At 40.5% G+C, this 14,935-nt stretch overlaps 1 protein-coding gene across 1 annotated transcript; it reads right to left on the reverse strand.

Annotated features, from left to right (window-relative positions):
• Positions 1-495: 495 nt before the first annotated feature.
• On the reverse strand, positions 496-14,646 carry LOC142142616 (adhesion G protein-coupled receptor F5-like). The gene is made up of 5 exons (XM_075200488.1): positions 13,505-14,646; positions 7,040-7,081; positions 6,109-6,174; positions 3,915-3,981; positions 496-1,769 (listed from the first exon to the last, which is right to left on the reverse strand). The coding sequence occupies exons 1-5, from the start codon at positions 14,567-14,569 to the stop codon at positions 1,696-1,698; spliced, it is 1,314 nt and encodes a 437-aa protein (XP_075056589.1). The 5' UTR covers positions 14,570-14,646; the 3' UTR covers positions 496-1,695.
• Positions 14,647-14,935: the final 289 nt, after the last annotated feature.

Below are 14,935 nucleotides of genomic sequence, written 5' to 3' on the forward strand. Positions count from 1 at the left end.
GAACCTTCAAAGTTCCCCCATTTTCTCCAGTGTCATTTTCTTTATTTGGCTCTTTATGGTAACTTTTACTTTTTGCTCTGCATGTGATCTGTTCTAGATTCTGAAACTAAATGAACCAGAGATTTACAACAATAACTCCACAGGGCCCTCCGGTGGATAAACATGGTATGACATTCCCAAAGTTAATATTACCACCCCCAAAGGTTGTTGATGTACTAATATTTTAAACTCTTAGCAAGCCAGATGTTAATCTTGGCAAGACCGTTGCAAGCTACATAGATAAATAGAAGGCTGGAGGGGGGAGAGGGAATAGACAGGGGCTGGAAACTTCTGCAAAATAATCTTTGTATAGGAAACCATGAGCGAAAGGGAGGAAAAAGGAGCAGGCAGCTATCAATTATTTGATTTTTTTTATACCTTATTTAGAAAGACCTAATACAAATATTTAAATAAAAACCAACACTACATATATATTTTTTCTTTAATTGACTCATCATATGCATTGTATGTTTGTATTACTATTTTAAAGGACAACAAAACCCCGTTCCCTTGCACCTCAAAGAGACAATATCACATACATTATTAAGTAAAATGATTGCATATTTATTACACATATAAAACCTTATAACACACAACATAGTTAGTTCCCTGGCTTCTGCATTAAAAAATGTTCTACTGAGCATGCACCGGTATGTCTCCATATGAAGCTCTTGGGGGGAGGCGAGGAGGACCGCTAGGAGCAATGAATTGTATACTCAGAGGTGTCATGCACAGGAAAAGCTTAGTAAGCATTTGTAAATGTGCTCTCTTATATAAATGTTTTAACATTTAGTGTTAATTCAAGATTTCAAATTGACCCCTAATCAACAATTTACAGTTTTGATTTTTAGAATTAACAAAAAACAGAAGCTATGTTTTGTTGATATCCTCTAAAAAGTGCTTTAAAAAAACTGATTAAATGGTATAGCTATTATAAATATTTAGATCTGCTGTTAATTTTCTCCCATTTAAGTGCTGTTAATATATTTTACAATGTAACTAAAACCAAGATAAAACAAGATGTAGGTATCACCCAATATATACACCACTGCAGTAGTAAACTTAATTTTACTCGTCCCACGAGTCATAAAATCAGTCCGCAGAGAGGATTGGCAGAATTTCATACAGCGCATTAAAACCTTTACTTACAGATTGCACATTACAAATCTAATTCCAAGAGGGGAACTATGTATCAATAACTTTCATTGCCGACTGCACTAGGAAGCCCTGCTGGGGAAACACGACTTCCCTATTTCACTATAAGACCATCTTCAGCTTCCTTTGGCTGTGTTTAATGTGACAACTAATGAATTTAGGTCAATTAATACATTTTGAGCCCATTTTTATCTCCATTTGGCTGCGTTTAATGTGGCTACTACTAACTAATGAATTTAGATAAATTTTATGGATAAAACATTTTTAAGAAAATGGTATTTTCACCTGTGATATAAACATATTACGTACATTTTTACTGTAAGAAGTAAATCACAATACATATTACTTTTTACTTTTGGACTTGTTAGTTGGTGACAGTTGACTTTTCATGGAAAAAGAAAAGTGGAGAATCGCTAATTTCATTCATAATTGACATTAGGAAAAGCAGCGTTTAATCATTTCCTTCATGTAATGAGCACAGTGTACAAAAATGCGTTTTTGTTATGTAAGTACAGAATATGAATCCGAGGAAGCTCCAGTGGACGAACTTTGTGCATTGAATAAATTGTAGGCATCTAAAATGGGAAGAAAAGACAAAAGTTAGAGACAAAGAGATTTAATTAAACTGCAAGGCTCTATCCAAAAACATTCCTTGCTAATGTCATATATATGCTCTGAAATGTTCACTCTTTTATTGAAGTCTATTGATGACAGATCATATTATTTTTTTCTGTTTTTATACAATTATTAGGAAGCACGCTGTACTGGCGTTAGGTGGATTATATATGACCCTGAAGCCAAGAAATATTGTGCCAAATATGAAAATGAATAGGAAAATATCTGCAATACCCAGTTTGAACACCAGGTGGAGATGCACTATTGTTCAATACACATTCTATGCTTATTAAGTATTATACAGTATTGTGATTGGAAGCAGGGTCTATAGCAAGTCATTAAGGGCCATCACGTGTGTACAGATAATTTCTACAGATGTAATTGCACTTTCGTTACTGGATAATTGCAGATTGTTTACTATATATATATTTTAATTATACACACTCCTCCAATGCAGTTGGAGAGCATAATATGAAGAGCCATATCCGGTGCCATTGTATAATAATAGAAAACCATACCTGTTCCATGACTAATATGCAGAGCCATAGCAGAGCCCAACACATGCCCATTATGTGTGTACTTACTAACCCTTATGCTGGCCCTCCAGTAGCCACTACCAACCAGGCTGCAAGCACTCCTATCCTGCACTCCAGCAGCCAATCAGAACTCAGTCTAGGAAAGGAACACAGATCACTGGCTGATATCCCAAACAAGATGATACCTGATAGGCACCCAGCAGGAAAAATGTGGTGTTGGGGGATGGGCAATGGGGGATGGCGGGGGTGCAATTAGCAGCAGGAGATGCTGATAATTTAAGATTTTCTTTTTAACAGAACTAAAAAAAGAAAATGGAAAATCAGCCCCCCTCCCCAGGGGTGGACCTAGACTTTTCTTTATGGGGGAGGGGGATTAGCATAGCCACGCCCTACTTCACTCTGATTGGTTGGCCGCAGCTGGTCCCGCTCCTCCTTGACTTTGATCGGACCTTTCAGCTGCAACTCAAAGGTAGGAAAATTGCTGCTACTACTAGCTGACTATGGACCATGTGATGCCTACCAGCTGATTAGAGACCATTTCATGCCTACCAGCTGATTAGAGACCATTTCATGCCTACCAGCTGACTATAGACCATGTCATGCCTACCAGCTGATTATGGACCATGTCATGCCTACCAGCTGACTATGGACCATGTCATGCCTACCAGCTGACTATAGACCATGTTATACCTACCAGCTGACTATAGACCATGTCATGCCTACCAGCTGACTATGGACCATGTCATGCCTACCAGCTGATTAGAGACCATTTCATGCCTACCAGCTGATTAGAGACCATTTCATGCCTACCAGCTGACTATAGACCATTTCATGCCTACCAGCTGACTACAGACCATGTCATGCCTACCAGCTGACTATAGACCATGTCATGCCTACCAGCTGACTATAGACCATGTCATGCCTACCAGCTGACTATAAACCATGTCATGCCTACCAGCTGATTAGAGACCATTTCATGCCTACCAGCTGATTATGGAACATTTCATGCCTACCAGCTGATTAGAGACCATTTCATGCCTACCAGCTGACTATGGACCATGTCATGCCTACCAGCTGACTAAGGACCATGTCATGCCTACCAGCTGACTATGGACCATGTCATGCCTACTAGCTGACTATGGACCATGTCATACCTACCAGCTGACTATAGACCATTTCATGCCTACCAGCTGAATATGGACCATTTCATGCCTACCAGCTGATTATGGACCATTTCATGCCTACCAGCTGATTAGAGACCAATTAATGCCTACCAGCTGACTATAGACCATTTCATGCCTACCAGCTGAATATGGACCATTTCATGCCTACCAGCTGACTATGGACCATGTCATGCCTACCAGCTGATTATGGACTATTTCATGCCTACCAGCTGACTATAGACCATTTCATATGGGAACTAATTCCTTAAAACATGTTGCAGCCACTGTGAATTTATTAGATGGATTTAATCATACAGAGAATAAATAAAAGTGTTATAATTGACCTCCACCGTGGATGAGTAGATTTAAGGAACCCAGCTACAGAAGAACATTATTTGTTACAAACCTTTTTTGGCAAATAAAGCTTTTTTTCTAATTGGCTTTGAGTGTGGAGAAGAAAGTGTAGATGTTGTCTGTGAATACAAAAATAATTGTATTGTGATCATCTATAATTATCATGTTTAATAATATATGAAAACATTTTCATCAAGATTCTAAAAACAGAGTTGTCCTGATTTGCAGATAAGAACTCATAGTGAAGTTGAATAACCAGATTTAGGTGGTGATGAATAACCAGGAATGGGGATGATAAATAACCAGGGGTAGGTAGTGATGAATAACCAGAGATGTAGAAGATGAATAACCGGGGTGGTGTGGTGATAAATAGCCAGGAATGGGGACGATGAATAACCAGGGGTAGCTGGTGATGAATAATCAGGAATGGGGATGATAAATAACTAGGGGTGACTGGTGATGAATAACCAAAAATGTGGAAGATAAATTACCAGGGGTGGCTGGTGATCAATAACCAGGAATGGAGAATATTAATAACCACAGGGGGGGGGGGGGGTGATCTGTTTTATATGATGCCAGGGAATTTTGGAAGGGGAGGTGGGGGAAACCAGAGTTTAGTACCAACAGGGACAGGGAACACCTCAGCAGACACTGTCTCCGGGCACCATGGCATCTGGCTACACTACTGGGACTGTCAATATTCCAAGGAGTAGTGAAAATGTTGCTCCTCTCTAGCATATAGGCCTGTGGACGTTCATACCTAGGGCAACACAGTTCATGGGACAACAGAAAAATAACTTTAAATAGTCCAATTTTTTTTTTTTGCTACTAATGTTTCGTGACATCTGACCATTTATCAAAAAATTGTAGAAGGTTGTATTGACCTGTGGATCATGGGAATGCTGTTTGATTGTATACATAATTATCCTTTACCTATATGTAACCAATGTATTCTACAGTGCTACACACTCACGTAACTTCTGAGGATGACATTACCAGAAGAGAGAATACCGCCTTGATGCTTGATAAATAGGCAACCCTACTAGGGTTTACCTCCGTCATTAACACATTTAATAGATAGAACACCATATAAATCAGCCCTGAAGTTCTATAACTAATACCACCTTTTATTGATGGGCTGCTGCTCATGTTCCAGTGCTGTGTACCTGACCCCAGGCTAAAATTTGTCAGCCAGCCCCTGACCACGAGTCGTTTTTTCGCAGGCATTGGTAAAACTTTAAGAAGCTGGTCTTAAAGCATAATCAGATGTTCATGTGTGCAAACCTTGGCCACCTTGCTCTGTGCCTCCAAAAATCCCCCCATTTGACTTAGTTCCCTCTGCATCCTCTGTATATGCAAATAAATATTTATTAATGTATAAAAATAAAGTGCTGGACCTGTGTCTATGCTGCCCTAGGTCCATGTCTGTATTGAGTGTCCAAAAATCTGGGCCTGTTTACTTAGGGGCTGAGGAGGGAGGGCTGTGATGTCATTAGAGGCATGGCTTAGTCAGGGCCCTCTTAAGAACATCTTGGGCCCCCGGGCACAGCAGTGCACCGGGGCCCCTATATATACAAGAAAAAAAAAAAAGATTATATATATGGGCCCTGCAGCCCAGGGGGGCCCGTCGGAGGCAGCCCAAAAAAAAAAAAACCCTGAAAAAAAAAAAAAGACAATACTTACCTTGCGGTCAGCTGGCGATCCGGCTCCCTCCATGGTCTCCTCCGTCGCGCTCCGCAATAAATGTCGGGCGGGCGTGATGACGTCACGCCCGACATGCACTGCCAGCGCAACGGAGGAGGAGACCATGGAGGGAGCCGGATCGTCAGCTGACCGCAAGGTAAGTATTGTCTTTTTTTTTCCAGGTTTTTTTTTTCTTGCTGCCTCCGACTGGGCTGCAGGGCCCTGGGCACCTGCCCATTGTGCCCAATGGGAAGGACGGCCCTGGGCTTAGTCCAGTGTATCTTTTTAATAAACTTGGCATGTTAAAGAACATCTCTGCAGCAGGTTACACCTGGAATAGGAAAGGGGCATATTCTTATAGAACCTTTACTAGCAGTTTCTATAAACGCAGTGCTGATAACACAATTTTGCAGTTTCCCGTGATCCAGTTTTCAGAAATGTTGCCAATTGACGAGTGAAGATCGTGCAGCAGGGAAGGCAGCCAAATAAAGTTATGATTTTCTTTCCATTCCTTAGGTTTTCTTACATTTAGAAAAAAATAATTTGTAAGGCAAAACACTCACCTGTTCCTTTGTCCTTCGTGTATTCATGTAGTATGATGATATACTGCTTCTTACTGCCATCCTAACCTAAAAAAATGAATAGGACAATTAGGAAATGTGGTGCTTTAAAGAACGTTTATTTTGTTCTTAATTGGGATCTGCACGCATGGGCTGGCAATGTTTGTCCTAAGGAGCTAACTTAAGGAAGTGGCCAGGAACAACCATTTATTATTAGGAGGATTGCAGAGGTAGCATCTCATGAAGACTTGCCGGCCATATCAACCTGGACAAAGGTCCTCTCCTAGAGCTCTGCTGGGAAAATATGTTGTGTTAAAGCTTGTATGGGCTCGTATTACGTATATATATACATATATATATATATATATATATATATATATATAGTGTTTATTGCACCTGTTGTATCACAGAGCGAGTGTCCTTCCATCTCCAACTGCCGAATCCTCATCTGTTAAAACAAGGGTGGCACAGTGGAGCAATAGGCCTCCTGTCCTGCTTTCTATCCCTCCTCCGCTGTCCCAGATGTCTTAGTAGTAAATTAAGCTGGTTAGGTGGTGGAGGGGGGTGGAGGGGGGATCTATAATGAGATGGACAGGGCATATCCACAACCTATACCTGTCATGACAGGTCCCACCTTCCCCCGACATCTCTATTTACTGTTACAAAAAGCCAGGACCATGGAAATAAACTCTCAGCCTTAAGAATAGGCTCAGTATGAGCCATAGGCAACAGCAGGCTGTTTAGAATGGAGGATTGCTTAGACTGACAAGGTTCGTGTGTTGGGGACATCACAAGGGATTGTGAAGACTAACCCTCCCTCCTCTACACACCCGTAGATAGTAATTTCTAGGGATACAGTCATTTGGACTGCAAATCAAATGAAATGCATATAGGTATTATATAACAAGTCATAAAAACCTGAGTTTCAACTTACTTTCTGGTCCAACCACACTGTGGATATCAAAATGAACAGACCCTAGGTTGAAAGTAAAATGCATGTGAGCGTTCAGTTTTACCAGTCCCTACTTCATAACAAACAGCTAAGGACTAACATTATTCTGTCATTAGTATTAAATGAAAATATTACACAAAGCTATTTATGTGAACATCTTCAAAGATTAAACTCCTGATTCAAGTCCGAATGCAAATTGACTGAAATTTACGTGTTTATAAAGAGTATTTAACTTTTGTGTAGTTCCACCCGTATTCACATCAAAGCTTCTTGTAACATACATTACAATTTGACTATGGGTTGAAATAAGGGCTGTATACACAATACTTTCCGTTAATATACACACGTAACAGACAGAAGTGTATGCACACACACCTTTACTCGATCGTAAATTAAAATAATAATAATAATAATAATAATAATAATAATAATAATAATAATAATTCAAAATACAAGTTTTCAAATATAATCCATATAATTTGTTTGCAGAAATTAGTTTAAATGAACTAAATAAATAATAAACTCCTCAATGCGTGCAGTGGATACAATGCATTTTGAAAATAAATATTAAATGCATACAGATGTTATGTGATGACTACTGAGACACATACATTTAATTTATTAATCAAAGACTTATGCTGTGTCGGTCCTGTAGCAAGTGTACAAGATACTGCTGAAAACAAGTGTAACTGGGATAAACACAGGATTTAAAGTTAGATGCATCTGCATTAACACACCCTTACTGTACATGGGCTCAGGGCCGCCGAGAGGGGGGGGGGAGCGGGTACAGTTTACCCGGGCCCGGCCATGCCAGGGGGCCCGGGCCGGGCCCTCGCTGATAATTAATTTTTTTTATTTTATTTTTCTCTCTTGCGCTTTTTTTTTTTTTAACTTTTTTTTTTTTTTTTCCCGCGGGGGGGGGGGGGGGGGGGGGGGGTGGTCTTGGGTTTCTTGGGAGCTGTAAGAAGAAATTAATTAAAAAAAAAAAAAAAATACTCACGTGATCGCGCGGCGCCGTGTCCCTCCTCTCCTCCATTCACACTGACTGCCGGGCGTGACGTCATCAAGTCACGCCTGTCAGTCAGTGAGGAGCGCCGCAGCCAGCAGGAAGAAAGAAGACAGAAGAGGAGACAGAAGAGCAGAAAAGAAAAGAAAGAAGTTGACAAAAGGTAAGTAAAGAAACGGAGAGGCTAGGGGAGGAAAACAGAGAGGGACAGTACTATAAAGAAAGGGGACAGAGAAACAGAGGAGGAAAAAAAGGAGAGAGCCACAGAGTAATAAAAAAAAAGTGGGAGAGAGGAACAGAGGAGGAAAAAAAGGAGAGAGCCACAGGGCAATAAAAAAAAAGTGGGAGAGAGGAACAGAGGAGGAAAAAAAGGAGGGAGCCACAGGGGAATAAAAAAAAAGTGGGAGAGAGGAACAGAGGAGGAAAAAAAGGAGAGAGCCACAGGGGAATAAAAAAAAATTGGGGAGAGAGGAACAGAGGAGGGAAAAAAAGTGGGAGAGAGGAACAGAGGAGGAAAAAAAGGAGAGAGCCACAGAGGAATAAAAAAAAATTGGGGAGAGAGGAACAGAGGAGGGAAAAAAAGTGGGGAGAGAGGAACAGAGGAGGAAAAAAAAGTGGGAGAGAGGAACAGAGGAGGAAAAAAAAGTGGGAGAGAGGAACAGAGGAGGAAAAAAAGTGGGAGAGAGGAACAGAGGAATAAAAAAAGTGGGAGAGAGGCACAAAGTAAAAAAGAAGGGGGAAAAGCAGCATGGAGGTCGCAGTGTGAGCATAAGGGGGTACAGTGTAGTTGTGATGAAGGGGCACAGTAATGTGTGTGATGGCACAGGGGGCTTGTTGCAATGTAGTGTGTGTGAGGTAGGTGGCGGCTAATTAATGGGCGCTATTTTGTTTGTAGGGTGATGGTGAGGCAATTTAATAGTAGGGACTATTAATTTAAGATGGGGTGGTTTGGGGGCTATTGAATCTTGGGATGAGTTTAGGGAGAATGAGGTCTATTTATTAAATGTGACTATGAATTATTTAATGGCAGTGATGGTTGCGGGAAATAGGTATTGCTGGGGCTGTTTGCAGGAAGTGAAATAGGTTTATTTATTAAATGTGAATACTATTATTTTAATGTTGGGGCTGGAGGAAGGCCTAATTATTAATCGTGAGTGCTATTGATTTAAGGCCGGGGCTGGCTGTAATTTTCTAAATGTAGCCATTTTTTTTTCAAAATAGGTCCTTCAACATTCCTGGATCCGGACAAGCCACAACTAAAGAAACCAGCAGCCACAGGTGGAGAAAGTGAGAAGAACAGGTAGGAGAGAGCAGCACAGTGTGTGAAATGTTGTGATTCTAGTAGGGACAATACCAATTTTTGGTGAATGTTGTGCCCAATGTAAGGTGTAGGCCAAGACTGAACTGTTTGTGTACACACTGCATTGTTTGTATACTACACTGTGGTGGTAGATGTCCTGAAAGTCAGGAGTGCTTGAACATATGTGACGCTCCGGCGAATTGAGAGCCTAGTGGTTTTTATGTTAGCCACGCCCCAATGGCACGTTTGCCACGCCCCAAATGCATGACCACACCTCCCAAAATTTTTGCACCGCCGTTTGGCTAGCCACGCCCCTGAATGTATGACCATACACCTAAATTGTTTTGCGCCGCCGTAAGGCGGTGCAAAAAAATTTTGGGGCTTACTTGAATATGAGGGGGGCCCCATGAATTTGTTGTACCCGGGCCCTGAATTCTTCTTGGCAGCCCTGCATGGGCTATGTAGGTCCGCCCCTTCCCTCCCCTGCTCCGCCTCTCAAGTCATAAGGGGTCGTAAGCATCAGATGCGTACGGATATAAATTTTGTGCAATTATGTCCAGATATGTAAGTTTGGTCTCCGCAGTGTGAAATCACGCAACCTACACTACGCAAACAGTCATATGTGCAGACTTGTCTCAGGCCCTAAATGCACAAGTCAAGAAAACCTAATTGCTGTATTCTACCTAATCCACTATATTAATTAATTTTCTGATTCTTCTACTGCATGTGTTACTGATTAATACTTAAATGCACACAGTGCATGAACCTACATAATATGGATGTAATAATTGGTGTCTGTAGCTTTAGTTTGGTTCTATTTTGCTCCTATCTCAATCACTTTACTGTAGATTCCCCAGCTATCACATTTTGCTTTTAGACTATTAAGCAACAATCCCATGAAAAAAAATTGGGTGTGTTTTTTTAAACATAAATCACTGTGACAGGCTATAAGAAGAAGATTGGCGTTTATTATTTCCATTGTTTTTATCTGCAGGCTGCTATTAAAGATTTATGATTCAGGTCTACCATGGCAACCACAGTCACATGACACATGATGTAGTGAACAGAGAGGCTTTGGAACACCCCTCTGAGCTCTGTCTGTACTGTGACATTCTCTTTCTCCAGCTTCTGCCATCATATGACATGCTGAGAGCTTTGACTATGTGTCTGGTTAGTAGACTGATTTTGTATGTGACTGGCAGCCATTTTTGTCAACCAGAAATCTATAGGAAAGGAGATTTGTAGGAGGATATCTAAAGAAAATGAAATGCATGCTTAAAAGGTACTTAACTTGCTATTTAAAGAAGAGCAAAAAATATTCTAAGTGAGATTGCTTCTTTAATATGCCCAATCCTGGTAGAATAAACAACCAAGGGTATACTCATTTTTAGTATGTCATGAAAAAAGTAGTATTATTAAAACTTGGCAGTAGTTTTTCAGGCATCATAGGAAAACAATAAAAATAAAATTCAAATGTATTATGTCTGTTTATACGGTCATGCACTCAGCAATGCTACAAAATGACATTGTTTGCAGAATGAAAACATGTCAATGTAATATCATGAGAGCTCAAAAAAAATATTGTATAGAGGATAGATACAGCAACGTGCACAAAAGAAAATGACGAGGTCTCATTTTCTGGCCTGAGATATATTATTATTTATTGTAATGCATATACAGGTGTGGAATTTGTGTATATCATTGATTTAGAGGGAGTCCACAGGGCTTTATTAAGAAGTTGAAGACGCGGCTTTCAGTGGGCACCTCTGGCTTAGTCTAGGGAGTCAAGCTGTGGTTTGCAAAATCGTAGATTTTATAAAATTTTTGGAGCGAATTGCAAAATGTAAGAAAGGGCAATTTGATTGCATTATGACCAGCCGAAAACCTGCCGCTCTCAAAATGGCCATGCTACAAACCGCTGTCATAATTTCTTGCCATTAATGAAGACAACCGCAAAACCTATCAAGCAGTGGGTTTGGAACCCTTTGGAAAGTTTGCTCCTGTTTGGCCGGCTATCTATAAAATTGGCAACATAGCGCCGTAAGCCCCAATGAGCAGTCCGCCGCATAACATTGGTTGTTGTTTTTTTCCAAAGGACTATTGCGGATCGCGACCAGAGGATTATTAACGGTAAATTCTAAAACCAATACACTACAAAAATATTTTAAAAAAATATATATTTTATCATAAAGTGAAACATATATATTTTTTTTTTACTCATTTAGGGACAACATTTTATATTTAATAAATATCTTGGGGGTCACAATTATTATTTTATTTCCAATGCTGCTTAGTGGACCGGGACCGATGCTAAGTAGCGGCCTTGTCAGGAAAGCGAAGGGAGGAATTTTTTTCCCATTTACTTACTACGATTCCCCCAAACCATTGCAGATTTAGGGGTTTCAAACCCTCCTCACAACACCAGCAATTTGAGTTTTAAACCTCAAAATTTCTGGATGATACATCTGGTGGTTGGTGGTTAAAAGCGCTGCCAATGTGCTTCGGGTTTGAACTTGCCGAATATCCCCGCAGCTTCATCGATTTGCCCCTAAGAGTGTTTTATATAGAAATCTCAATACTAGGCTGCCATTAACCAATGTAAATAAAAACTAAATGGAAAACTGAGGTAGTTGAAATTGTAATAATTATCTTAATGTTCCTTTACTGTCATGAGCCTTAAAATACTTAAATAAGAAAAAATGAGCTGCAATTTAGGGGGAAAAAAAGGAAGTTAAATTAATAAAGTGTTTGTCTATGGAAGGTGGAGGTCTAAATGTTTTAATAGCTATAGACTTGTAAATGTGCGCAATTCAGACCAAAACATGGAATATGCAGTTCAACAAATTGACCTTGGTCTCTGTCCTATGTGTATATTAGGGAATTTAGACTGTAAGCTCCAATGGGGCAGGGACTGATGTGAGTGAGTTCTCTGTACAGCGCTGCGGAATTAGTGGCGCTATATAATTAGCTAAGGAGATGGTCTGAATCCGTGTGCTCTAGATTTGCACTTCTTCCTGTTTGCATATGATGCTTTAACCTTTTTGCTGCCAGAGGTCTTCTAACTTTTTGTACTACCGGAGGCATAACCGGGTTTCACATTTTGTATGCATCAATATGATGTATTACAGACTCTGAATCTATTGCAGCCTCTCCCAACCGTAGATTTCCAGAAACCACAGAATTCAAAACTAGTATTCCCACACACTGCTCCGGCATATGATGGTCCAGTCTAGTGTTATAATAAGCAGTGCCGGTGCTAGGGTGCATGGTGCCCTAGGCATTTTGTAAAAATCGGCGCCCCCCCCCTGCAAAAATCGGCGCCACCCCCCCTGCAAAAATCAGCGCCCTCCTCCCCCCTCACCCCTTCTTTCCTTACCTTGAATCACCACCGCTGCCTCTCTGCTCCGTCTCCTCCCCTCCACTCACTGACACTGTCGGGCTGTGAGGATGATGTAACGGCCCGACAGTCAGTGAGTGGAGGGGAGGAGATGGAGCAGAGAGGCGGCGGTGGTGAGCAATAGCCTCTTCCCCCCTCCCTGTGGATGTATCTGCATGCTGTGCGGCGGCCGTGGAAGGTATAGTCAGCGGTCGCCGCACAGTTTTAAAGTAATGTTCATTCTGTGGCGCCTCCAGGCGCCCTCCAGAGCCCGGTGCCCTAGGCAAGTGCCTAACCTTGCCTAATGGGAGCGCCGGGCCTGATAATAAGGAGAATAGGGTGCCCGCCAGGGGACCAGGGAAAGAGCCCACTGCTCAAGCCATCCTGTTGTTTACTCTCACTTCCTAAACAATTATTTTTCACTTGTATTTTGTTTGTTGGAAGAGCAGATAAATGGTGAAAAAATGTCCAACATGATTTACCTTAATTACAGGCTTTATATCATTATATCTTATTGCAATTTCAATAAGGGTTGTGTAGACTTTTTATATTCACTGTCTATGACATAATTCTAACTTTTGCATCCAAGACTAGTGAGCACACTTAAGAGTTACTTCCATGGCCATTAAAGTTGTTGTTTTTTTTGTAAACTAATCATCAAAGCACGTTATATTTAATTGTACACACTACATTAAACATATATTACAATAATGCTTTTGCAATATAAACTAATGTCAGCAAGAATTCTTTTATGCTCATATTTACCTGAAAAGAGTTGAGAGCTGCAAATATTCCATGTAGGACCTTACTTGTAGGGTGGGCAACTACACCGAGGCCAAATCCCCAGGTGGTTCCAAGAAGTGGTGTCAGGACTGCAATCGTTTTGGTAATTACAACTATGACTTGTCTTTCTTCTTGCCCTGGTCTTTCTCCAATGGCAGGCCTTAGTAATTTGATGATAACCACCACCAAAATGATGACGTTAACAAACACAATAGTTAAAGCTGGCACAACAAACGCCAGGAATGACATGGAACCAATGTAGGCGAGCCAACAGAACTCTCCGCTTGTAAATCTTCCTGGTGCTGTTGAGGCCACGGTGATAGTGCATATCAACAGTGGGCACCCATAACCTAAAATGAAAGCTATCATCATCATTCTTCCCCTACTCATATCATGGAAGATGTAGATTAAACGGTAGAAGAGAACAAGTCCATTTGTCAGCATCCAGAAGAACAATGACAGGTAGAATAAAAAGCTAAAGAAAGCGGCTGTTTGGCATGCATTCGAACTTGGATACTTCTCCAGTGCGGCACCAATGATAAACCAAACATCAGCAACTAGAAGTGTTACTGCAATATTTACCAGACAAACATGGCGCAAATAGGATGTCTTATTTTTGATAACAGATCTCCATACTATAGCCTCGATGACCAGAGTGATAACCAAGCATACAAGAGATACTCCAACCCCAGCGTATGTAATTATATCTAGAAATTGTTCTTGGATGTCTCCCATGAGAACTGAGAAGGAAGTTAAGTGGTCACATGTGCATGTAACCAAATTGTCATCATTTGTGGTTTTACAGCCACTTTTATTCCAGGCTTTCTGGCCCAAGTCGAACCAGGCACATTCCGGTATCTTCTGTGATGAAGAATTCTTAGTAAATGACATTGTTATGTTAAAATCATTTTTAATGTCCTTGCTTGAGAGGTTACCGAAGACTGTTGACATAACTAATCCATTTATCTCCTTCCCCTTGCCTGGTGGCAAAATATCTTTCATTGTGGCATAAGCTATGGTGACTACTGTACTGGAGTTTCCTGGCATGGAACCATATTTGATTGCTACGCTACCATTATAATCTTGAAATGAAAAAGATCCATTATAAGTGCTGTTTGTAGTTAATATTTTTCCGATTAGCTGAATTTTGCCGGTGGTATTTGTGATCTTGATGGAATCACTGAATTGAAGATTTTTGGCAAAATTCTCCACAGATTCAAGAATTGTTGAGCTTTGGTTAGGCTTGTTTACCAAAGCAACGGGTCGGTTTATCACGATATCTACTGTTTCGATATAATCCTAGAAGAAGAAAAATCCAACACAAATATTTTAATATGAAAGAAATAAATAATAATAAAATAAATCTAAAAAAATTACAGCATGGGGTAGCATTATAAAACATTTTAAAAAGGA

The sequence above is a fragment of the Mixophyes fleayi genome, chromosome 3 (assembly GCF_038048845.1).
Source record: "Mixophyes fleayi isolate aMixFle1 chromosome 3, aMixFle1.hap1, whole genome shotgun sequence".
Lineage (NCBI taxonomy): Eukaryota > Metazoa > Chordata > Amphibia > Anura > Limnodynastidae > Mixophyes > Mixophyes fleayi.